The following is a 24,389-nucleotide window of genomic DNA, read 5'->3' on the forward strand; positions in this document are numbered from 1 at the left end:
ATGTAGTCAAGGGTGAAAACCCAATGTAGGTAATTAGCATATATGATAATGAATAGAGAGGTAATTAGGTGAAGGCTGTTTATGGAAGGATATAAGAAGTCACTACTTAGACAAAGGGGTACGCTCCATCAACACCTGACTCTGTGAGAGGTGCTGCCGGTCAGACCAGAGGCCACTGATTCCCTGGCGGGGCCCCTGAAGAAAGCCGTTCCTGTATACAGTCTTCTGAGTAACTGCTTAGCTCTCCAGGCTTAGTGAGTATGATATACTGTTAATTTTACGCTTTGTATTCAACTAACATATCTATAGAAAACCTTGCACATCAAACCCTATTGATCTGCAAATTGGGCATACCGTGTCACACTGGTATTCACACTGATCACTAAGTGTCCAGTATCAACAATTTCCCTCAAGTTGGATTTCATTCTGCATCTGCTATTTATCACTTTGCAAACCCAAGCCCTGATCTACTCCACTCCATCTCTGCATCACAAAAAACTCCCCATTTCCCAAAACTAGATTTCCACGGTCAACTTACCTCCCATTAAGAGAAGTATCTTCAGGGGGAGCTGCCAAGTGCTCCATATAAGTCAGACCTTCATAATGGAGGGAAAGGAAAACATGGGACACCATGTCTCCTCTACAATCTGTGGGATCACCTGGGAAGACAGTGCTAAGGAGATCCCATCAATCAAAAAATAATGTCAGTCTGAGCCCAGCATTCTGACATCAGCAGCAGAATCTTAACAGAATGAGCCCAGGCCAAGTCCTCATTAGTAGTGGGTTGATAGTCTAGTCTCAATCTCCAATGTGGGAATGCTGCATTCTCAAAGAAACAGCTGTTACCATTCATGAGCCTGTCGTTATGTATCCACAACCATGAAAAAAAATCAACTGCTGTATTAAATAAGAGACCTCAGTGTTATGGTTTGCATTAAAAGGAGACTTAAAAAAATTTACAACTTAATGACAAAATGTAAGCTAACAGGGAGAATGTCAGTTAGTCATGGCATCAAAGTTTAAAAAAGTCAGCATAACACTACATTTCAAATGACAAGGCATGCTGTACAACAGTTGCTTTCCAAATAGCCAGCAAACTGCATATTAAATTATTATTTTTGTAAACTGGATATTGGGTTTAAGATAGAAATCATAATTGACACACAAGTGCCTAATGATGGGAAAGAACTTGGAACCTCAGTTCTTAAAAAGAAACTACTTTCTTGTAGAATACATTTAATAATTAGAACCCCTGAAAGAAATGTACATTTTGGAAATCTGCAGAAGGTCTGAAATATCCAGCCATGGTTAGTCATATTCCATTACTCATGCTCAAAACCAGTAAATTTTATAAATATCTACAATATTTAATAAAGATGTCCAAACCAAGACAATACTTGTCTACATATTTAAGTTCACCATTTAAAGAAAAAGTAGAAATATTTAATTTGCTTTCATCTAGACAGCAGAATTAATTTCTTCTTTTTTAAAGCTCTATGAAATTCTCTCAGAGACAGGAAATTTAGTTATCTATTGAAAACAAAATACTATTAAACCATTTCTGTCTGTGGGGAAAGGAGATACTGTAACATGATGGTTTAAAGAAACAGCATGTTAGATCAAGAAAAGTAAGAATTATCTTCTTATTTAACCATTTAAGTGTTTGTCACCTAAACCCTATCAGTATAAATCAGTGCTTCTTTTGGAGTCTGGATTTGTAAATGTTTTTAAAAAAACGAATTGACATCAGCAAGTTATTCTCATAATATTTCCTGTAAATTCTTTGGCACCATATGCTCTTAGGAAGTTAAATATAAATGAAAGCTAACAGTTACAGTATCTTAATAAATGGTACACAGATACATATACAGGGATTAGGAATCAAACATAATGAAATATAGTTACTTGCATGAATAAAGTTAGTCACAACATCCCATATTTTCCTCACCACAGAAAACTGTAGCCTAAAACTTGAGATTTTCTTAGATTTACAAATAACCTAGTACATCCTAGTAGTACTTTTTGGCCTGCTAAAGAAAAATAAAACTAAACATATTAAAATAAAATACCAGTAATTTCATATGACAATGTTATTACTTTTGATTATTACATATCACCTGCAATCGTATTTTAAGAAGTGATCACATTCATAAACTTTTCATACAAAGAACAGCAATGCTGGCTGTATCCTTAGATGGAATTTTAATGATTTTAAGTTCTTGTATGTCTCTTGAAGATATTTTGGAAGCAAGTATGAAAACAGAAATTCATGTCAGTTTTCAGAAAGTGTTTATGGGTTGCAGTGATTTCAGGAAATGGTTAATTTTCTTCCTGCAGCATTTCCTCTATTTCTTTATCCCAGTTATCATCCCGTTTTTCTGATTCTGTCACCACTTCATACTCTTGAAGCTCTTGCTGTAGCTCCTTTTCCCAATCAGCAGCCTCTTCTACAAGGAAGAGAAATTATACGTAATATCCAGTTTGGCAGTACAGAATGTTGTTTATATATAACTAGATTAATTTTCATTGAGGCTACCTCCCTTGCATTCCAGAGTTCTGGAAGCTCAGAAGTTTCATCTTTGGAGCAACTGTGAAGGAAAAAGTAATATACAGAGGGGTAACCCCAGAATATGTTGTTATAAAATACTAATAACACTAATGTAATAACAATGGAATGTAATAAACAACAACAATGGATAAGTACAAATTAAATTTGATGTTTTCTCCATCTCAGTATAACCCCAAAATGTCTAGCTGTAACCAAAGATAAATTGACTTTTCAAACTGTCTATAAACAGTGTGAATTTCAAGCCTTCCTCTCTGCTCTAACACCTCCCCACTTTTTCTTATAAAAAAGAAAGAAAAAGAGCTATGCTATGAAAAATACTACATACCTTTATAAATAACAATTATCAATTATCAAATGTCACCAGCTTGTGGAATTCATTGGTCTCAAAGATCAAAATCCTATATTATTATGGGTAATTTAAAAAGGGATGAACAATTTTATTTCCATTAACATATGTAGATAGGCAAGCTAATATAACAAGGGATAACAGTAATCAACTTCCATACTTCAGTGCAAAAGTGGAGTCAGAAGTCATTCATGTGCTGGTAACCTCTCTTCAAACTGATTAGGTCAATAATGAGGAAAAAATTTGAGTAGAGGCTGGCGTTTAAAGTACTGGGTATTGGCCAATATTGGAGTCTGGATATTTTAGCAGGTAATTCCATAGTCTCATTCAGTATGGTGAGTTAACATTTCTACTAAATATACTATATATTGACAGCTTTATTAAAACCACTCAGCAAGAATTTCAATCAATTCAGGATAATGCATACAAGTGGAATTTTAAGGTTAAAGCTACAAACTATTTTGGAAGATAAGTAAAATTTGGGTTTGCAACATCTTGCAAGTAACAGTGATTTCAGAAAACTGAAGTTCACAACACCTGAACACTTAGACTGCAATTCTACTCTAAAAAGTGATTATGTAAAATATGGCAGATTAGTTTATTGTGGTATATACAAGCTCCTGAGATAGAAATTAAGAAAAAATGAGAATTCTCTGTTATTTTCAGTCATTTTTTCATAGCCGAACTGCTCTAAAGTGGTTTGTTTCTTCAGAACATTTATTTTTGTAGCTAGTATTCCATGAAAAGACTGTTTGAATGTCTTAATAGTGAACAGTTCCTTTCTACAGTGAAGCATTCCAGAAATGAAGTTAAGTCATCCCTGAAAAATGGTCAGGCAAAACATGTACTTTTCTACCAATTACTACAGTGCTATGATGATTTTTTGACTTGCCTATCAAAAAGTTACTCCCTTTGTCAGAACAGACTATTACAAGGCTCAGTCAAATTATTCTGTTATTTTAAGTCTAGCAAATCCTTACTACCATTTTCTGGAATTCAGTAACCTTCAATAGTTTTTTTAAATTGCTTAGAATTAATGTAACCAAATGTATAAAAAATATATTTACTTTATTAGCTTTAATTTTTGTTTTACCTTCTACTATGGAGATCTCCTTTTCCTTTTTGTCAAGCACCAGTTGTTCCATTTCCTTCCGTAGGTCTTCCTGATTCAGATTACATGCATCAAATGCATCACTAACAAATTCTGATACACCTGGACTAGTAGAAATCTCCTCTTCATCCTTGAATAAGGCAGATTTTGATAAATCAGACAGTAAAACACACTTGACAATAATTAGTCTGTGTGAACTTCTTTTTTATACCTTAATATAGTCAAATACAAATGAAAAAAATCTATTTTGTCAATTACCAAACATTTCTGAACAGAAAAAAATAAATTTGATATATATTTTGAAAAAGTAACTACTTTCCATTCTATGTTTCTTTATTTTTCTACTAAGAATTGTAATTCAGTTTAGTAATCTCCAAAAACAGTAAAAAAATTAAAGTAGTTCAGTAGTAGTAGGAATGTTTATATTATTTGTGGAGGCAGTTACAAAATTAAAAACTGGCTATAAGAGGATGAGAGGTACAGTAGGATTGATCTCTGGAAACCTTTCCCCTGGTTATAGTTAATAGTGGATAGAATTCATTGGTCTCACTTCTATAATGTTCTGTACGACAATACAGAAAAAGCTGTAGCAGTACTGCTAAAATAGATATTAAACACTGAACTTTCTGGAGATTCATCTGTAAAATAAGTCTACAGTATGAAGATAGATGACAATACCTGCATAACCATTCATCTATATTTAAAACAAGAATTATCAATGGTATATTAAATATTATTTCTGCTGAGTAAATTTATGTCTCCATCTCTGTGTGAAAGAGTTCCCTGGCATCAATAATGCAATCCAAGATTAAGAATAATGTCTTTAGCTCTCCAAATTTATGATTTCTTCAGTGGCAAGCAAATTTGTTTTCACTGTCATAATAAAATAGTGTCATAATGACAATGCATAGTTAGAATGTCTACACTGTTAAGTCTGAGTATAAGTCTCCAGAAGTATCAATGTTGTACTGATAAATATTTTATTATGAAGCAAACCTGTTTTCTCTAAATATAACAAAAAACTTTGAATTCAAAATCTGCACCATCGTGCATTAAACGTAAATTTGATAAATTGAAATTTAGGTGTAGTATACAATCATTGTTACCTCTTGAGGTTTTAGCTGAGATTTAATTGTCACAGGTGGTGTTTTGGGTCGCACTGTTTCTAGGAAGAGGAAAAAAACATAAATTTGATATATTTTATTATAATTAAATATCTTCAGAGCTAATTTAAACTGCATAAGTATTAACTATGCAAAGAAATTTCCTACTTTAGGGGACACATTATATTTAAAGGTTAAGTTCAGTTATGAGTGAAATATTTAAAAAATAAGAATGAATTAACCAGAGAATGTTTTTTCTACATTGATTCTATTTTTTAAATGAAATAGAAGATAAAATTCTATAAGCAGTTGTACCCTTAATATTTCGGACTAAGGAAACATTGGCTAAGTAGAAGTGAAAAAACCCCATACCAATAAATAATCCAACTAAAGAGATCAGTATCTGGGTGAGACTTCCAGGCTGGGGGTCTCCCTCACAATGTCAAATAGAAAATAAGATCCAAACTCTCCCTTTCTGAGTACTTTTGCAGATTTTAAATCAGCAACTGCTATTTCTACTGCATGCTCTGAAGTTCCAATCAAGACTGGGTCCTCACTGTGTTAGGCACTATACAAATAAATAAGATGATCCACACACTGCACTAAAGAGCTTACAATCTAAAAGTATCTTAATTGTGTAAATTTGTTAATGTCAGAATTATTTCTTTCATTTCAATTCCCAGTTAATTAGCCATAACATTAGCAGTGACTACTCAGTTGCTGAAACTAGCTTTATGAAGTAGCAGGATGTAGAAACAAAAATTAAACATGACTTTCAGTAGTAACATGAGAAGTGGAATCCAACAACCACACATTCCATGTATGAGAAAAGCTATGGAACAGCTTACATTTTGCTGAACTGGGGAAACTTTTTAAAAATCCAAATTTTTACACGATGTAGAAGTTAAGAAGTCAGTACCAGTATTATAGTAGCATCTACAGTGCTAGGAAATATAAAGACACACAGAACAAAAGACAATCTCTGCCCCAAAGAGCTCATAATATAATTTAAGACAAAATGTAACAGGGCAATATACTGAACCATCAGAAGGAAAATGAAAGAGCACAAGGGAAACAGCACTAAGCATGCGCATTTATAGAGGCCAGCGAGGTGCATAAGTAGATGTTTGAGACTTTTTTAAACTAAAATTATAAACTGAAAAAAACAAAAAAAATGTTGGAAGCTTCTATCAGACTATCTTCCCAGCTGTTAGCAGTTGGCAGCGTCTCTCAGACATCATGGCAGAAGGGAGTCTTGAGGATGGATATGAAGGAATACAGTGGCTTCACAAACTAGCTCCACAGGGTATGCCATACATAAAAGGCAGTGTGGAAGAATGCACAAAATTTTTTATGGGAGAAACAGATAAACCGGTAATGAAAGTTGTTGGTGGAATAGAGAAGCAATGTAATAAGACATAGAGGAGGTAAGCAGGGAGGGGCTTAGATGTAAAGAGTGTTAAAAGGTAAAGACAAGAATCACTTGATACTGAGGTGATAGAATTAATGAAGCGACATGTTCAAAGAGATCAACCAGGAAGATGATCTTAGCAACTGCATTTGAATGGACCTGAAGGGAGTCAAGATGGGAGATGAAGAGTCCCTAAGATCTGGTCATGGCCTGGATGTGTAGGTCTAAAGGGCAGGTAGAGTCAATAACACCACCCAGTTTACAAGCACTGTTAACTGGATGGATAGTGATGTTGTCAGTAATGGAGAATCAAAGAATTAGGGAGGAAAGTGGTACCAAGTTTTGGGCATGCTAAATTTAAATTGATGACAAGACATCCAGAGTCACGCAGAGATACATAACTGGATGGAGGGAGACAGGTCTGTATTGAAGACAGATTCATGAGTCATTGGCAAAGATATGGTAATTGAAGCCATTTGAGAAGATGAGATTACATTGAGAGTGAGCGTAGAGGGATGAGAAGAGGAAGCTAAGGACAAATCCTTGAGGCCCACCACGAAAAGTGGAAGAGATGAGGAGGACTGAAAGAGACACTGAAGAAGTGGTCACAGAGCTGAGAGAAGAACAGAGCTGTGAAATCCAAAAGTTTCAAGGAGGAAGCCATCATCAATTATTTAAAAAAGAAGTCCAAAGGTTAAGGAGGATGTGTATGACGTAGGGACCCTGAAAACTGGCCAAGAAGGCATCAGAGACTAGGGTGAAAACACTTTCAGCTAAGAGGTGAGGGTGGAAAACAGATTAGAAGAAATTAAAGGTTGGAGATGGATGAGTTGAATTTCATGCAATGGTTGTAGGTGGTGCACTCAGTGAATTTAGAGGTGAATGGGAGAAGATGATGAGACAGTCATTGGAAAGGAAGGTGGGGTCAAGGGTAGCTTTTTTTTAAAGGATACTAACCATATATAGAAAAATCAGCACCTATATTGGAAGTGTAAATAAACAACTGAATGCAACATTCAAAACAGATTTTTTTCCCCAAAAACAAAGCTGAAGATAAATTTAACATCTTAATCAATTAGTCTGAAAACAAAAACTGACAAAGTATTTCCTGGAAAAAAACTATTAAAAGGGATCCTGCCAATTTAAAAAACAACAACACTTGATTGATATTTTAAAAAACATCTGATTGTTACAGCTAAGATTACTATCAATGAAAAGTTTGGAAAAAAAGAGTGTGTGTTTCTGTAGTTCTTTCAAACTTGAGCAGAACCAATTAAAAATAGAAAAATATGTTGATAAAACCCTAAATTTAACAGGAGAACTCAGTGGAATGTGTAGTAATACCTCAAACTACCTTTTTTTTTTTTTTTAAACTGAGCACATTTCATGATGTATTTATACCTGAATCAAATTCTACAACTACTGCACTCCTTGGATGAACACAACCTTTCTTTAATTATAGATAACAAAAAAGGGCAATATTTATAGTAAATCAGTAGATCGGATAAACTTAGAGAGGGGTTTTTTGTTTGTTTTTTAAGAGGGACCTGTTTTTGAAATGACATCTTTTCAAGAAGTCTTTTCTATATGGTACAAATAAGTTGTATAACAAATGTATAGGTCATCTGATGCATTAAAGACACTAAAATGTGTGACAGATAGCGGTTATATTGCTCACAGTAAGCTGGTTATTCAAAACAAATACTTTCTGTACCTGTCAGCTGTATATCCTCTTTCCTGCCATTGTGCTCCTCCTTTCCTACAACTTGCTGTTGAGCAGCCAGTGCAGTGAGCTGTGCAGACTGTTTAATTAGGGAGATCCGGTAGAAATAATTTCTCCAAAACACCTCCTCCTTTACACTGAAGAGAAACACAAATACAGGTTCTGATAACTACGTAGCTCTAATGACAACATTTGGTTTGTGGAAAGTTTAAAGTTAGTCACAAATTAGATAGAAAAAATAGCGAGACAAAGTTAAAGCTATTGCAGTGAAAGCTACAGTCACAGCTTACTGGGTGAGAGAAGAGCTCTTTGTTTTCACCTTCTCAAGTGTCTGGAGTACTCTGAAGTGTAACTTTAGCTTTGAATTCACTAACATATGGACACAGTTTAAAAACCCACCACCAAAATAGTTTTCTCCCTCTTAAGTTATTGTTACATATTTACCACTTAACTCCAGTTTAACAGCATATTTTCCTAGGGGAAAAAAGATTAGCATAATAAACAAGCTGATGTACATCATTATCTAGGAAAGTCCATGCTAACGAGTCCTAGAAAAAACATGAACCCACCTCTAGTCTTGGCTTAGCTCCTGTCTCCAAAGTCTCATTCCCTTTGATAAGCTATAACCATTTTGTCCGGTCTGGGCTACTAGTGGGACCAGAGCTCTACTAGCTTTGTGGAGAGCAGTAGATCTAGGATAAAAGGAGAACTATTTGCTCCTCATGTGCACTGCTCCCTTATAGGTATTGCACCAACAGAAATGGTGTCTTGCATTTTTTCTTGCTTGTTGAATTTATATTACAAAATTTCAAACTGTTTTGAGAGTCTGCTTTCATTGCAACTAACATAGCTGCAACATGCGATATTTTCTGTGCCCTGTTTGCATCAGCTCAGTAAAGCAGTCCTTAACTAAAGATCCAATCCTACACACATTACTAAAGTCAATGGGACCTCTCATAAAAAGTAAGCACTTGCAAGATTGTGCTCCTCTGATACCAAATGCCAGTATGATTTGGATGTAACACAGTAGTAGGCAAAGTGTTCTACATGAGATGTTCCTTTAAAGAGAGAAATAAAACTCCAGTGGGCAAAATTTATCATGTCACATAGCCCAGCCCAATGTTTATCTATTATAGGCAGAGCTGGCAGAAAGTTAATACACAAGTTATAAAATTGTCCAACACTTCCCATTATAAGACCCTGTTTAAGTTGCTTATAACTTTGCCAAACGTTAACTGTTTTGACTGAAATTTCCATGCTGGATGTGAGCCTCAGGCTGAATTTTTTGGGAAAGTTTCAAACAAAATGGTTCACCCATTTCTTAGAATGGGCTTAGAGAAAAATACTTTTTGGAATGTTAAAAAAAACTTTACAACTGTTTCATTGAGAAGCTGTAGTGTCCCCTATGCTTTGCTGCAGGGACTTGAAATATGGTAGGGGATGACCTTTGTGTCAGGGATGTGCTGTTAGCTGGTCCTGGGAAAGTCCATTCAAATTTGGACAAGTTACAAACCTCTGAAAAAAATCTCAATTTGCACATAAGTAGAAGCTTGGTAGAGCTTCACAGCTAAAGTCTCCGAAGACTCCGTCTGCATTGAGCATGCTCCAGCCCCTCACAGCTCCTATGTGCAACCAGACTGCACATGTGCTCTCCCCCACACAGCAGCTCAGTATATTCCAGCCCAGGGATACAAGGGTTTGGCTGGACTTTCCCTGAAATTGTAGCTCTGGCTGCTGCATGCCAACCACCAGAATAGATAGCAGTGAGACTCTCTCTCCTGTGTCTCAAAGACCCACCACTGGCAGCATTCAAGAGGATGGTGCCTGACTTGAATGCAGAGGGGACAAGAGCCAGACAGGGTAGGGTAGGGTAGGGTGAGCTGGGGAGGGGAGGAGATAGCTGGTTAGGCAAGGAGACTGGGAATTGGATAGAGAGATGTAAATGGGGGATTGAGATTAGAAGAGAAGATGGCGAAACTGAGACTGGCTGGGCAAGGAGATTAGGACTGGAAACCAGTATGGTGTGGGAGAACATGGAGATGGAGGACAGATCTGACGAGGAGCTGGGGTGCACTGGACAAGGAGCTAGAGGATTTTTGTGTTGCGTGGGGGAAGAGAGGGATTGGAATTGGATAAGGAACCTGAGAACTGGGTGGGAACTGGGCTAGGCAAGAAGACTGAGACTCAGATGCAGAGTACCCAGTGGGAGACTGGCTGGGCAAGTTCAGGACCAGGATGAAATGCCTGAGGTTGATGCTGGAATAAGGAGCTGGGGCGGAGAAGAGACAGGACTGGAACAAGTTGGAAGGGATGGGGCAGAAGTGGTTGAGCTTCAGGGAAAACAGGCCAAAGAGTCTGTAACAGCTAGAGAACATTCCCTCCTTCATTCCTCCTGGAATGAAATCCAAGATTCTTGAGTCTTGCTATTCTTCTGCACTCAGCAAATAGCTGTGAAACCCACTGGCAAAGTGTCTCATCTCCATATAGTGCTGGTTTGCATAGAGGAAGACAACCTACTACTGCTATTAGTTACTTTGTTAGCTCAAGTGGTCTGTGTGACAGAGCTAAAGGTTCCAATCCTGCTGAAGAATCATTTGGATGTCAATATGATGCTATTTCTATTTTTCCAGTTTGCTTTTATAAAAACTAGGAAATTACACGCAACAACCCACCCCCATGTTAAAAGAGCATAAATAATGCTAAAACAAGCACTCAAAAGTTAGGAAATGCCAGAATTAAAGTTGTTTGTAAAACCTTAATTTGTCCCTCCTTGTGAGTATAAAGCATGATACTATTTTCCCCACCCCTCCTGGAACCTTGCATCAGTCAGTGGACAGGATGGATGGTGCTGTGTGGATTAACTTAAATTGTGTAGTGAAGAAGACTGTTGTCTGAGGACTCCTGCCTCATTTGCTCCAAAAGTTGGAAGGTATGCAGTAAATGAGGCAGGGAACTGCAGGAAGATAAAGGATGGTCTGACACTTTGGGAAGTTGAATGCTGCCCTGAAGAACTGGATTCTATCCCTGCCTCCATCAAAAAGCTGAGCACTCACAGCTGCAACTTAAGTCAGTGGGAGCTGTGATTTGAACATATTCAGTACTAAGTATTCTGAAAAATTAGGTTCTAGGTGTCTCAAATTGGGTACCCAGAATTAATGGATATTTTTATCTTTATCACTGTGCCTCAGTTCCTCATCTGTAAAATGGGGATAACAGCCACTAACCTCATATGGGTATAGTGCAAATAAATTAACTAATGTTTGTGAAGCATTCTGATACCATAGTGATGAGTGCCACAGAGAAGCCCATGAGGAAATTAATCATTCTGTCTTCAGAACAGGGTTTGAATAGTGTGCAATAAATAAAGCAGAAGGCCGCACACTGAAGAGGACAATGAGAAAGTAAAATAATGAATAGCTAACAGTTCATTAATTGAGCATTGCTCATCCTGTGCATTGAATGAGGCTGGGATCTTGTGGGGAAAAAAAGATAAGTCTTTAATTTCACAATCACAAACTATCATAAATGAATACGTACAAGGGGGCTAAATGAAAGTTGCACAGGTAACTTTAATTCTGGCATTTCCTAACTTTTGAATGCTTGTCTTTACAACCTTAATAATGTTATTTTAATGTACTTTGTATGTATGTGTGTGTAATTATAAACAATTCAAGCTAAAAAAAAGCACAAGAACAACAAGAAAAGTGTCCATAATCTGTTATAACAAATCTTTCTATAAAATGAATTTCTGGCTTTTGCTATTTTCATGAAAACTGAAAAGTCATAATCAAAGTGATAAATTGAATAGAAGTAGTTGTTGTAGAACCTGAATCAGGTCTAACCAGAAAAAGATGGTGCTTAAGTTGAGAGAAAGAAGTACTTCACATTCTGTCTGGTTCCAAGCAAACAAAGTGTAAAACAATGCTGGTTGTTAAAAACCAAAACCAACCAAACAGAAGACAAGACAAAAACAACACATGGAATGAGAGCTATATATCTGAATCAGAAGGAGAATCTTGACCAATTGTACTTTGAAGGGTCTTTGCCAAGCTTTCTCACCTGTGTGGAAATAAGTCAGAACAAAGGAAAGTCAACAGCCTAAGCCTCTAATAAATCAAGAAAAAAGAGAACATCTTAACAACTTGTTTATGACAATCTACAATTCCATGAGTGTTTTTTATTCTCCAAGAAAAAAGTTTTCAACAATTCAAATTTTACACTCAAGTAATGAGTAACAGTCTAAAATGATAAAATCCAGAGATGAAAACTTCAAGTGGAGAAGTCTACCTCTTCAATTTAAGCACCTACTACATTAAAGAAATGGCTACAATTAAAAATATCTTGGGAAAAATAGGAATAGTATTGACTAGATTTTTTAAAAGTTTATAAGACAAGTATTCCTTATTTATGGACCAACATATAATGCATGCTTACATTTCGTTCACAAAATTCCATGTATGCAAGATAAGCTGTGTATAACTTGTATTTATTAAACACAACAGGTGCAGTAGAGGGAATAAAAAGGGAAAGATGAGGGAAGATGGAGAGGGAGGATGAGTAATTTAGGGAAATTAAGATTATAAATTAAAAAACAAATTAAAAGTGTGATAGTACACAAATATCATCAGAAATTGCTTACTGTTTAGGGACGAGATCAAATCTCATCCTGTTCAGAAGCTCATCTTCCTGTAGCATTACCATAGCAACGGGGTACATCTGATCAAAGTCAAAGTTAAACTGAACACCTGCCGGGGGGTCGCGCAGAAAGTTTCGCTTGTCCTTTGAAGAACATACTACAGTTATTAACTGACATCAAAGGAACCATATACTGTTTCACGTACAAGACCAGTAACACATATCACTCCCTACATATTTCTTTAGTGTCCCAGCTGTGTAACTTTCTATTAAAGATAAAAGTATACATAGGAGGATACATTTTTTTCTCTCTGTTTTGGCCCAGAAGTTGCTTCAGGCATAGTCATATCAACTTCGAAATGCAATTAGTAACCAGACAAACACCGTGCTGTATTTAAATCTTGGATGCATATCAGCAATGTACTCTAATTTTTTTTTATAAGAGATTAAGTTATTGAAAGTGCATTTTTAAACAAAAGACAGTTTTAATAACAAACAAGAAACTTACTGCTGATAAGGCCAAAATTTGTTGTTGAATTGTTTCTTCTTCATTGCTATCTACCCAAGGAGGCATTGCTGCTTCTATTATTAAAGAGAAGGAAAATAATTCAAGTTTTATTATATTTAAATACAAAAATACTTATAAGAAGACACAACAACGCACAACGCCAGAAAGAAAGCTGAGCCTTTGGCTTTCCTGAGTTTCAGTCACCGAGTTGAAAAACTAAATGGAAGCAGGACACCTCTGAAACAAATTGTTTCAGAACAGTGCTTACTTGAGTAAATTAGTTTAATTTTTCTTTACAACTGATCTCAAGGTAAAGCAGATGAGCTATGGGAATGGGTCTTTGCTTACTAGAGCTGGTCAAAAATAGAAAAAAATTCAGCAAGAATTATTTAGTCATTTTTTAATCAACAGTTTATTACTTTTCCAAAATGTTCTAACCATATTCCGGGTGTCTCTAAATTTCTGACTGACAGAAGCTGTGACTGGACAACAGGGGATGGATCACTTGATAATTACCCTGTTATTTTCATTCCCTCTGAAGCATCTGATCTTGGCCACTGTTAGAAGATAGGATACTGGGCTAGATGAATCATTGGTCTGATCCAATGGTTCTCAAAGAGGGGTACGTGCACCCTGGAGGTACACAGAAGTCTTCCGGAGGCACACCAACTCATCTAGACATTTGCATCATTTTACAACAGGCTACATAAAAAGCACTAGCAAAGTCAGTACAGACTAAAATTTCATACAGACAATGACTTGTTTATACTGCTCTATATACTACACACTGAAATGTAAGTACAATATTTATATTCCAATTGATTTATTTTATAATTATATGGTAAAAATAAGAAAGTAAGCAATTTTTCAGTAATAGTGTGCTGTTACACTTTGGTATTTTTATGTCTGATTTTGTAAGCAAGTAGTTTTTAAGTGAGGTGAAACTTGGGGTATACAAAACAAATCAGTCTCCTGAAAGGGGTACAGCAGTCTGGAAAGGTAGAGAGCAACTAGTCTGACCTGCTATGGCCATTCTTATGTAATGGAACATCAATGGGTAACCCAAGCAGGATTTACATCATATAATTACAAACCTAAGCTAAAGTAATTATCCCTTGCACTATACGTACAGCACAATCCCAAGAGAAACTAATGAAATGCTAGAGTGGCACCCACACCTTAGGTTCTTCATTCTATCTATCAACATGTTACACTGCTAACAGAGAGCCCAAGTGACAGGCAACCAGAACTCCTGCCTTCCCGCAAAATATAACAAATCTAAGATTCAAAATAAGTCACAAGAGATCAGTCCCACTGATTTTCAGTTATTTTAGTTAAATATGCTTGCTGAATTTAGTAGAAAATGCTGGATTAGCTGTATGGTTAACTTGTTTTAGCTAAATTTCAACTAGTGAGCCATTCTCTCTTCCCAAAAATGCACTTACTAGAAATCCTGATAGACAACTATTGTGCATTATACAGAATTTCCATGGGCCACCATTTTTGTCACGAGGAGTAGGTTTAATATCTACTGAGGCTGAGCTGAATTATGTCGCTTTCATCAAACTTTAGTGACATTTAAGTGTTGGTTATCTTTAGTAAAAGACCTATATTTAACAATAAATATTCAATACCTGACTTTTTTGTGTTCTGTTCTTGAACAAATTTTTCTTGTTCCTTCTGAAAGTCTCCAATAATTGTCTATAAGAAAAGTAATTTCATTTAAAGAATTAAAAGAAAGGGAAGACATTACAAAGCTGTCTAATAACATTCAGAGAGCAAATAATTTGAAATAAATCTCACTTCAACATGACATTCTAGTTATACGTGAGACCTTAGTCTTTTGCAAGTTAGCTAAGTAAGAAGAGGTCACAATAATTGTAGACCTTATCCCTTAAGTGCACCAAAAACTCAGTTTTCTCTTTAAGAACTGACGCTCGTGTGTATGACCCTCCAAAGTGGTATACATATTTTACCAATATTAAAAAATAAATTTAATTCAGATGTTAACAGTGTACTGTGCACATTCAGTATATTATTTTCTTATCCATTTAAGTACATACAATGCATAGCTTCCCTGAATATCTGCACATTTAAATAAGGTACTTGCTTTAAAAATTATTACCCATTCAAACACACACTTGAACATGAGATCATATTTTAAAAGGAGAGAGAGGAAATTAAATGAATGGAAAAAAACTCAACAAACACAATGTTGCAGTTAAGATTTTACAAGCCACTAAATTTAAAATGTATGGTTTCCAAAACAGCTCCCAGAATCTGACAGTGAAACAGTGCTTACCTCATAAGGAGTCATACCTCTACTCTCTGTGACATTTAATAATTTCCAGTAATCGAGGAATTATTCAATGTCCTGCATTAAATCTGGATAATCGAGAATTTACTGCATTGTAAACTAATGTTAAAAATGAAAAAAATTGAGAAGGTTCATAGGAAAGCTAAGAGCATGAGTCATGCTCTGCAAAATGAACCTTACAATGAAAGACTTAAAGAGTTCAATCTATTTAGTTTATGCAAGAGAAGGTTAAGAGCCAATTTGATCACAGACTAAGTACTAACACAGAGAAAAGATATCCAATCCCAGAGAGCTGTTTAAGTCTACCAGAAGAAGGCATAAAAAGTTCCAATGGGAGGAAACTGAAGTCAGAAAAAATGGAACTGTTAATGAGATGCAAATTTTAACACTGAGGTTATTAACCAATGGATGAGGTAAATTTTCCATCACTTGGAGTCTTTAAATCATGCCTTTCTAAAGATATGTTCTAACTTATTCACCAATATTTGGGCTTGATGCAGGCATCAATGGGAGAAATTCTATGAGCAGTGTTATACAGGCGGATAACAGTGGACCCTTTCAGCCTTAAAAATCTACTAATTTATGAATGATTTTCTATGTAAAATTTTGTCATAATGGTGAATTAATGTAATTATCTGTTATACTGTATCCTCACAAGAGACTGGCATATTAGGCCTAAGAAGCCAGCTACCGAAGTCATGTGTTGCTAATATTCTAAGGAAGTTATTACTTTTGGGATATTAATAAAGAGACATCAGATAATCTTTCTGATATGTTTTTCCTATTTTTGCAGCATTTACTATTGCAAATGTATGCCAGAACTACATTAGTTCAGATTCCAACACAGTGCACAGGGCCACATTCCTACTTTCATGTGTATTCAACTCCCACTGAAATCAGTGGTATTTGAATGGTTTCAAGTTGCAATGGGGGAGGTCTAGGTTGGATATTAGGAAAATCTTTTTTGCTAGGAGGGTGGTGAAGCACTGGAATGGGCTACCTAGGGCGGTGGTGGAATCTCCATCCTTATACGTTTTTAAGGCCCAGCATGATAAAGCCCTGGCTGGGATGAGTTAGTTGGGGTTGGTCCTGTTTTGAACAGGGGTTGGACTAGATGACCTCCCGAAGTCTCTTCCAACCCTAATTTTCTATGATTCTATGAAGATGGAATTTGCCATATGAGTTTTTATGGTTAAGTTTCACCTCACTAGAAGATTTTGGAAGAAGGCATGATCATCTCTAACTCCAAATAAGCTGAGACACACAGTACTTTGAATTAAAAAGAAGTCATGGCTTGTTGTGCAATGACCCATACAATCTACCTAATTCTGATTCTCATTTCCCAGCGGCATTTAAAAGGCAGGCTGGATAGCTGCCTTCTCTCTTCCCAGTCAACTAAGTTCAAGGTTACAATCAGGTCACCAAGCCAGTGACTTAGCTAAATTCCCAAACAGGTCTCTAGAGTCAGCAAATGTCTGTAAATCCCACTAGAAAAGTGTCCCACCTCATCCCCCTTTAATGCAAAGAAGATGACACCTACTATTGCTATCAAAAACAACGAGAGTCCTGTAGCACCTTAAAGACTAACACATTTCTGTTGGCATAAGCTTTTGTGGGCTGCAACCCACTTCGTCGCATGCATGAAGTGGAAATCACAGATAAGAGGTATATATATACATCCAAGGGTAAGAAACATAACAATCAGAGGGCAAGTGCTAACAAAGTCAGTTCAGTTAAGGTAGATGAGGCCTAGTCACAACCGTTGATTAGAAGGTGGGAATGTGTGAACAGTGACAATTACTTCTTCTAATGAGATAACCATTCCAAGTCCCTATTCAGACCCAGTCTGATTGTGTCAAGTTTGCATATGAGTTCCAGCTCTGCAGTTTCTCGCTGAAGTCTGTTTCTGAAGCTTTTTTGTTGAAGAATAGCAACTTTCAAGTCATCAGTTACTCTGTTAGCTCAAATGGCAGAGGTCTGTGTGATGGATCTAGAGTTTCCAACCCTGCAGGTGCACCAGGTGGATGGCAATATGTCGTCACATCATGGAATTTGCTTTTCAATTTGCTTTTAAAAAAAAAATTAAAAAAACTAGGAAATTGCACACATAATAACTATATTAAAATCGTATTAAGGTTGCAAAGTCCAGCACTCAAAAGTTAGGAAATGCCAGAATTAAAGTTGCTTGTGTGCAGTAAATAAGGCCAAGGGCCACACATTGAACAATGAGGAGAAAACAAACTACTGAGTAGCTGCTTATTATTAGCACCGTCCAATAATGTTTTTACCATTTTTTGTAATATTTATATAAATTAACCAGTCTTGTAATGCTTTGATTGTTTTAATGTTTTTATTATGTATTAACTATCTTACAGTAAAGATTGCTATATTGATTACATTTTTGTGTGAGGGATTTATATTAATAGTTTTCCTTGAAATGCCCATTCTGTATGAACCCTTCAGTCAGATACATCAATTTTTGTTTCACTATTTATTCAAGAAATATGTGAAATCAGCCCTAAAAGTCTGCAATTTTAAAAAACAATTTTGGAGGTTTGTTTAAGGCAGACCATTTTTCCAGTCTAGACTCTCTATACAGATGCTGACACATAGCATTTGAAGTAAAGCAGATATGAGAAGTACATTTCAGATCAGTTTCACATAATGCAGAAAAATACCTTATCAATGATAGTATCAATTTTCCCTTCTTCTACGGACTTCTTTATATTTTGTGCTGTTTCGGCAACTGATTCAGATATCTTTTTTGTAGCAGCAGTTGCAAAATTGAAGAGATAACCTTTCACAAATGAGAAGAGATTAGAGTTGTAAATATTTCTTTATATCCAATTCTCTAGTTATGTTTTCTTTTCTCCTTCTACATTTTTAGACACCTAGTCTGAAAGTCTTGTTTTTAACAAAAGCTCTAAAACAGAATTGCTTAAACTGGCTTCTTTGTACTCTAGAAGGCTTCCCCTAGGGGTGAAACTGTATGTTTGGTGAAAACCCTTTTTGTTTTTACTGATAAACTGTTATACTTCTCAAGCTCCTTTTCATTTAATGAGACATTCATCATGTTCTTTGGGTTTCTAGACCAGGGGTTCTCAAACTATTTTTTCTGGGAACCCCTTTGAAAATATTTCAGGCTGTGGTGACCCACGCCAAAAGTGACGACCCCTCCCATCACATGTCACTTTCCCCCCCCATGACATGCCACCCTTACTTCTGCGCTGCTGCTGCTTCTGGGGGCAGTGCTGCCATCAGACCACCTGGCCAGCAGCTGCTGCTCTCCAGCCACACAGCTCTGAAGGGCTCTGGCTGTCAGCCATGCATGGGGCTGACAGCCGCAGCCACGGCATGTATGGGGGCTGACAGCTCCCGACCAACCCCATAATAATCTCGCAATCCCTTGAGAGGTCCCAACCCCCAGTATGAGAACCACTGCTCTAGACACTACCACATTTAAATAATATTCAGACATCAAACTACGAAGTAGCTTACTGAGAGTCAGCTGAACTTTGACAAGAGAATTAAGAATCAGTAGAATTCTGCACTTTTGAAGGAATTGAATCTGCAAAGTAACTTACAATAATGTTTTGTGAGATGAGGGATGTGTTGAATATCTGACCAAGTAATGAATACAATATTAAATATCTTTTTTGAAGCTTGATAATATTCTACCTTACTAATTTTTCCCTTTTCCTCTTTTCAAACAGTATTTCCTGTTTCTAAAGGAGTTTAAACTAACATGTTTCTACTCTCTTTACTTTTTTGAATACATCAGAATAAATGGGCACAATTTAACACTATGATAATACTAGGATTTTAGGCAGAAGTAATTTTAGATCTAAATTTAGTGGTGCATATCAGAAGAGGAATAATTGAGAATTTGATTTAGAATCCAAATAACATTAAAAGGGAGATGTGAAACATTTTAATCATCCCAGGAAGGTCAAGCTGAAACTTTAAAAACTACTGACATTCATAAATAACTGGCACTTCAGGTATTGTCACTCTTTCTGCCAAAAAGAATACCTAACCTTTTTTTTCTTTCTAGAACTTCAGGTCTACAAGATAACCTGAATTTCATGAATATTAACTTCATACCTTTTTTAAAAAAGCGATGACTCTTATCCTCATTATCATATGCAAAACAGTGGGCTATTTTATTTACCCTCACACAGAAATTTAAGAAGAACAGGCAGAGTGAGCTGGAATCTGAACCAGTTTTTAGGAATACTGTGAAACAAATCCCTGCGCAAAGAACGTCTGCTCTAATGGACATCATCAACTGCTTCTGAGGCTACGTCTTCATTGACGGCAGCAAATTTGCCACCATCAGATTGATTTCTCTGGATTGACTGAGCCGTCAGTGAAGACCTGCTCAGTCGATCCAGAAATCGAGGTATTAAGACCACCTTCTCAAGTGGCGCAGTGCAGTGAAGACGGCGTGCAGAAGAGAAGCAGAGAAGTCGATGGGAGTTATGCAAGATTTTTGTGTGGCTTGTGTTACTCCGGTCGACTGCTGCCAAATCTCGGAGGTAAGTGTAGACAAGCCCTGAGAAATGACACCACTGACCCTCCTGAAAAATTAAATAGTCCATCCAATCTTCAAAAAATCACTCTCAGTGAAGATGACCTCTCCAACCACTTTCTCATGTTTAACCTCCATTTCTAAGAAAAACCACTGAGAAAGCAGTGACAATCAAGCTCCAACACATGGTAACTGCCAGCACCCGGGTGCTTTACAATTAGGCTTCAAACCGTGATGTGAATAGGAACTAATGGGACTTTCCTCATGATAATGGATGTAGAAATAACCTCATGTGACAGTAAATTGTCATGTCATTTATGCATCCCTGGAAGGATGCTTACATACCACGGCTATCAATGCAGTTATAAAAGCCTAATTGTGTCCTCTCTCTTTAACATTACTCCACAGGTGATGACATAGTCTGTCAAAATGTACTACTGATCCACTTACATAAGTAGACACGCCTGGAGCAGACAGCATACCATTACAATGGCTCCATTTATTCCTCCAACAGAACCCAGAGAGGGCTAACATGCAACTATATTTTTCCCCGAAACCTTCATCTGTTAAGTGGATCTCTGTTGTCATCTTTAATATTAACATTAGATAGCTTAGAGAGGTCATGAGACAATACAGAGTTCACTATTAAGAATATACTGACAACACGCGGCAGTACATCTCATAAGAACAGCCATACTGGGTTAGACCAACAGTCCATCTATCCCAGTATCCTGTCTTCCAACAGTGGCCGGTGCCAGAAGCTTCACAGGGCATAAACAGAATAGGGCAGTTTATCAAGTTATTCATACCCTGCTGTCTGTCCCAGCTTTTCCTTTGCCACAGACACAACCAACATTAAACAGGTATCAACACCTAGCGATCATCAAATAAAATTCATTTTGGTCAATTCAGAAGTGATGCTAGAATTCACCAGAATTAGCTGGGTCACCCTTGTCCCCTGTCCATCAAAGATGCCTGTCCCTTCAATTGTCAAAGTAGTACAAATCCTCAGATTTTTTTATAATAGCTGAGTAGGGTACACAGAATCAGTGATTTTATTCCACTTTCACCTAACTAGGAAATTTTGCCTCCAGCCATCTGGTCACTGGATAACTATATTCACTAAATCTGGGTATGAAGGCAGCAGCAGAGAGGCTACAGGTCTTAGAAAATGTGATAATCCATTTCCGAAAGAGGACAGGCCATCACAAGAACATCTGCCCATATTTGTCCTTCCACTGGCCACCAATTTTCTTCCATTGAAAATTCAAAGCCTTAGTCTTCATTTTCAAAGCCATCCATGGTTTAGGACCCAGCTACATCAGAACAGCCAACCAAGACAGCGACACTCCGCTGGCACAATGCAGTTCACAAAGCCCTGAGTAAAACATACGAAATCGAGGAACAAATCATTCTTGTTAAATGGGGTTTGGCTGTACAATGGGGCTTCAAAGAAGATCACACGAATTCTAAAGTTTCAGAGGACACTGTAAAACCCCACTCTTTGATAATGCTTCCCCATCACAGCCAAGTTAATGGGAAATAGAGCCTTCTGTATTTTATCCAGTCAGAGTGGTATAGTAAAGCAAACCTCTCAAATGTTATCTGACTATAGCCTCATTTATTCAGAGGTCAGTTCAATAAAACAAAATGTCATAGTTTGGTGTACTTTTCATACAAAACTTTTCATGCAAAAATTTCATTGCACTTCACAAACTATATTATTCTCTATGCATACATCACTTCTCCCACCATCTGAGAAGAATACAACAAGTGTTTGAAGGAATACTATCAAATCTATACACACCTCTGTCTGATGAAAACAACTTATCTATCATTATTTGTAACAAAGCTCACTATCACTGAAAGATTAGAGAAAACACTTTATTGACATATTTCAATTATTCAGAGAGCAGTTTATATAGCCAGTCTCTCATAGCAACAGCAGAAAATAAACACATTTTACAAAGTAGGGAAATGTGCCAGCAGAACTTTTGGGCAAGGTTAGTATCTAAAAAAAATTTTTTTTTTTAAAAAGAATTGTGCCAAGATTTCAAATTTGGTGGTGTCTCTTGAATAGTGCACAGCAACATCATAGAATTGTTAAGAACACCACCCTCACATACATGCTACTGACACTGTTTTTAATAACTAAATTATTGACATCAGAAATACTGAAACTTGGAGCTCAGACTACAGAATGACACCATTTTCAGCTTCCAACTTCAGGCTACATCTACATTACCACTTATATCGGTAAAACTTATGTTGCTCAGGGGTGTGAAAAAACATGCCCCTGAGCAACATAAGCTACATTGATAGACAGTACTATGTTGACAGAAGTTTCTCCTGCCAATATAGCTACTGCCGTTCTTTGGGGGTGGTTTAATTATGTTGACAGGAGAGCTCTCTCCAGTCTGCACAGAGCAGCTACATGAGAGGTCTTACAGCTGCACAACTGCATTGATACAACTATGCTGCTGTAAGATCTCTAGTGTAGACATGGCCTTGCTTGCACAGGTGTGTTTTGAAAGTCCAGGATAGGATGAGAGAGATACAGGGGAGGTCCAAATTTATTAAATGCAGAACAATACATGTCAGCTGGGTACATATCATAAACCTATGCCACAACTATATTACAGAATGTAATTCATACATGATTTGCAAAACATAGGCAAGTGAAAGATAAGCCATAAGGGTTGAAGAGCCTTAAGTCCTGTCTTCACTCGGCAGGGGGGAGGAGTGGGAGAAGAGAGGAACTTTTTAAAATTGTTAGCTGACATGATTTGAAACACCACTCAGCAGCTAGCATAGACAGTGTGACGTTTAAAATTGTTTGCTGGTCATGTTGTAAACCTAGGCTCCCCCCTTTAAACAATATCAAACTGTCTACGCCACATGCTAAGGTGTCTTGTCTAGGAAAAAGATGTTTTCACAAACCACCTCAACTCAACAGAAATCCCACTTAATACCACTGTAGACCCAGTTTAACAGCTTTAGCTAGATTTTAGTAGGTCAAGTTATGGGTCCCATTTATGCTATAACTTGCTCTGCCAAAATCAAGTTTTTAAAAAAGGCACTATTTCCCCTCCCCCTTCTCCCCAGTTTATATAAGGCGTAAGTATTAACATGATTTTTAAGAAGCACCTGTTTACCTGGCCTATACCCAGGTATTGTACTGCTTATAACTATCTCAGTTAGGGCAGTGGGGTTTTTTAACTGAATTAGACACATTGGTAAAATCCTCCTAACATGCAGGAGCAGTTATACTAGCAAACAGGTGACTTACTGGTATAGCTTATTCTGCTTTCCTTATAGTAAAAAGTTACTTGAGTGTAAAGGGCCTTTATCTCTCTATTACCCCATCAACATTAATGAATTGTGCCACTTTAGTTAGAGTTTATCTAGGCACAACAACTATCACTTTAAGAGACGCCCATCAGCTGACCTTACTGAGTGGGCCTCGAGGGTAGCTGTCAGTGCTAAACGAGCCCGTCAATATGCGGGGGAGGAGGGGGCCTCTCGAAGAATGTAGCTGGGGGGAACGGGGGCCTGCGTGTGGGGCATGAAGCCTGGTTGGGGGGGCCGGGCCGGGCCGGGCCGGGCCGTGCGCGGAGTCGCCGCAGAGCAGCAGCCCCGCCGGGCCAGGGGAAGAGGCGGCTGTCCCCCTGCCGACCGCGGGCAGGACACTCACTGCCGAGTCCCTGGGCCTGGCTGAGGAGCGGGTCCGCATCCACCCGCAGCTCCACCTGCTCCTGGCTCCGCACGGCCGGGTCCCCCTCGGGCGGGGCTGGCGGCGGCTGCTCCTCGCCCGCCCGCTCCAGCCCGAACCAGCTGCCCAGACCCCGCAGCATCCCGCAGGAGGCGGCCTCGGCCGCTCGCGGTGCCGGGCTCCGGCGGTTACCAGCCCCCCGCAGCCGCTCCCAACGGCGCTAACGGTAGCGCCACGGACTCAGCAACGGACGGACGAGATTGACAACAAAGTGTATCCGGAAATCGGATCTGGCTGACTTCCGCCATTCCGGGTTACGTCACTTCCGTAGGTCACAGGGGAGACAGAGACACTCTGTACTTCCTCTCTATTCCTCCTCCTCCTGCCTCCCGGCAAAAGCGCGGGGGAGGGGACTAGGATTAA

General features: G+C 37.7%; 1 protein-coding gene across 1 annotated transcript; it reads right to left on the bottom strand.

Moving 5' to 3' along the window:
• Window positions 1-994: 994 nt before the first annotated feature.
• On the bottom strand, window positions 995-24,244 carry SYAP1 (synapse associated protein 1). The gene is made up of 9 exons (XM_067566103.1): window positions 23,949-24,244; window positions 18,402-18,520; window positions 15,041-15,107; window positions 13,407-13,480; window positions 12,903-13,042; window positions 8,255-8,400; window positions 5,133-5,191; window positions 4,009-4,156; window positions 995-2,447 (listed from the first exon to the last, which is right to left on the bottom strand). Exons 1-9 carry the CDS (start codon window positions 24,106-24,108, stop codon window positions 2,320-2,322), a joined length of 1,041 nt encoding a protein of 346 aa, XP_067422204.1. The 5' UTR covers window positions 24,109-24,244; the 3' UTR covers window positions 995-2,319.
• Between the last annotated feature and the right edge of the window lie 145 nt (window positions 24,245-24,389).

The sequence above is a fragment of the Emydura macquarii genome, unplaced genomic scaffold (assembly GCF_026122565.2).
Source record: "Emydura macquarii macquarii isolate MOO-44397 ecotype Brisbane River unplaced genomic scaffold, CSIRO-AGI_Emac_v2 contig_2734, whole genome shotgun sequence".
NCBI classification, from domain to species: Eukaryota; Metazoa; Chordata; order Testudines; family Chelidae; genus Emydura; species Emydura macquarii.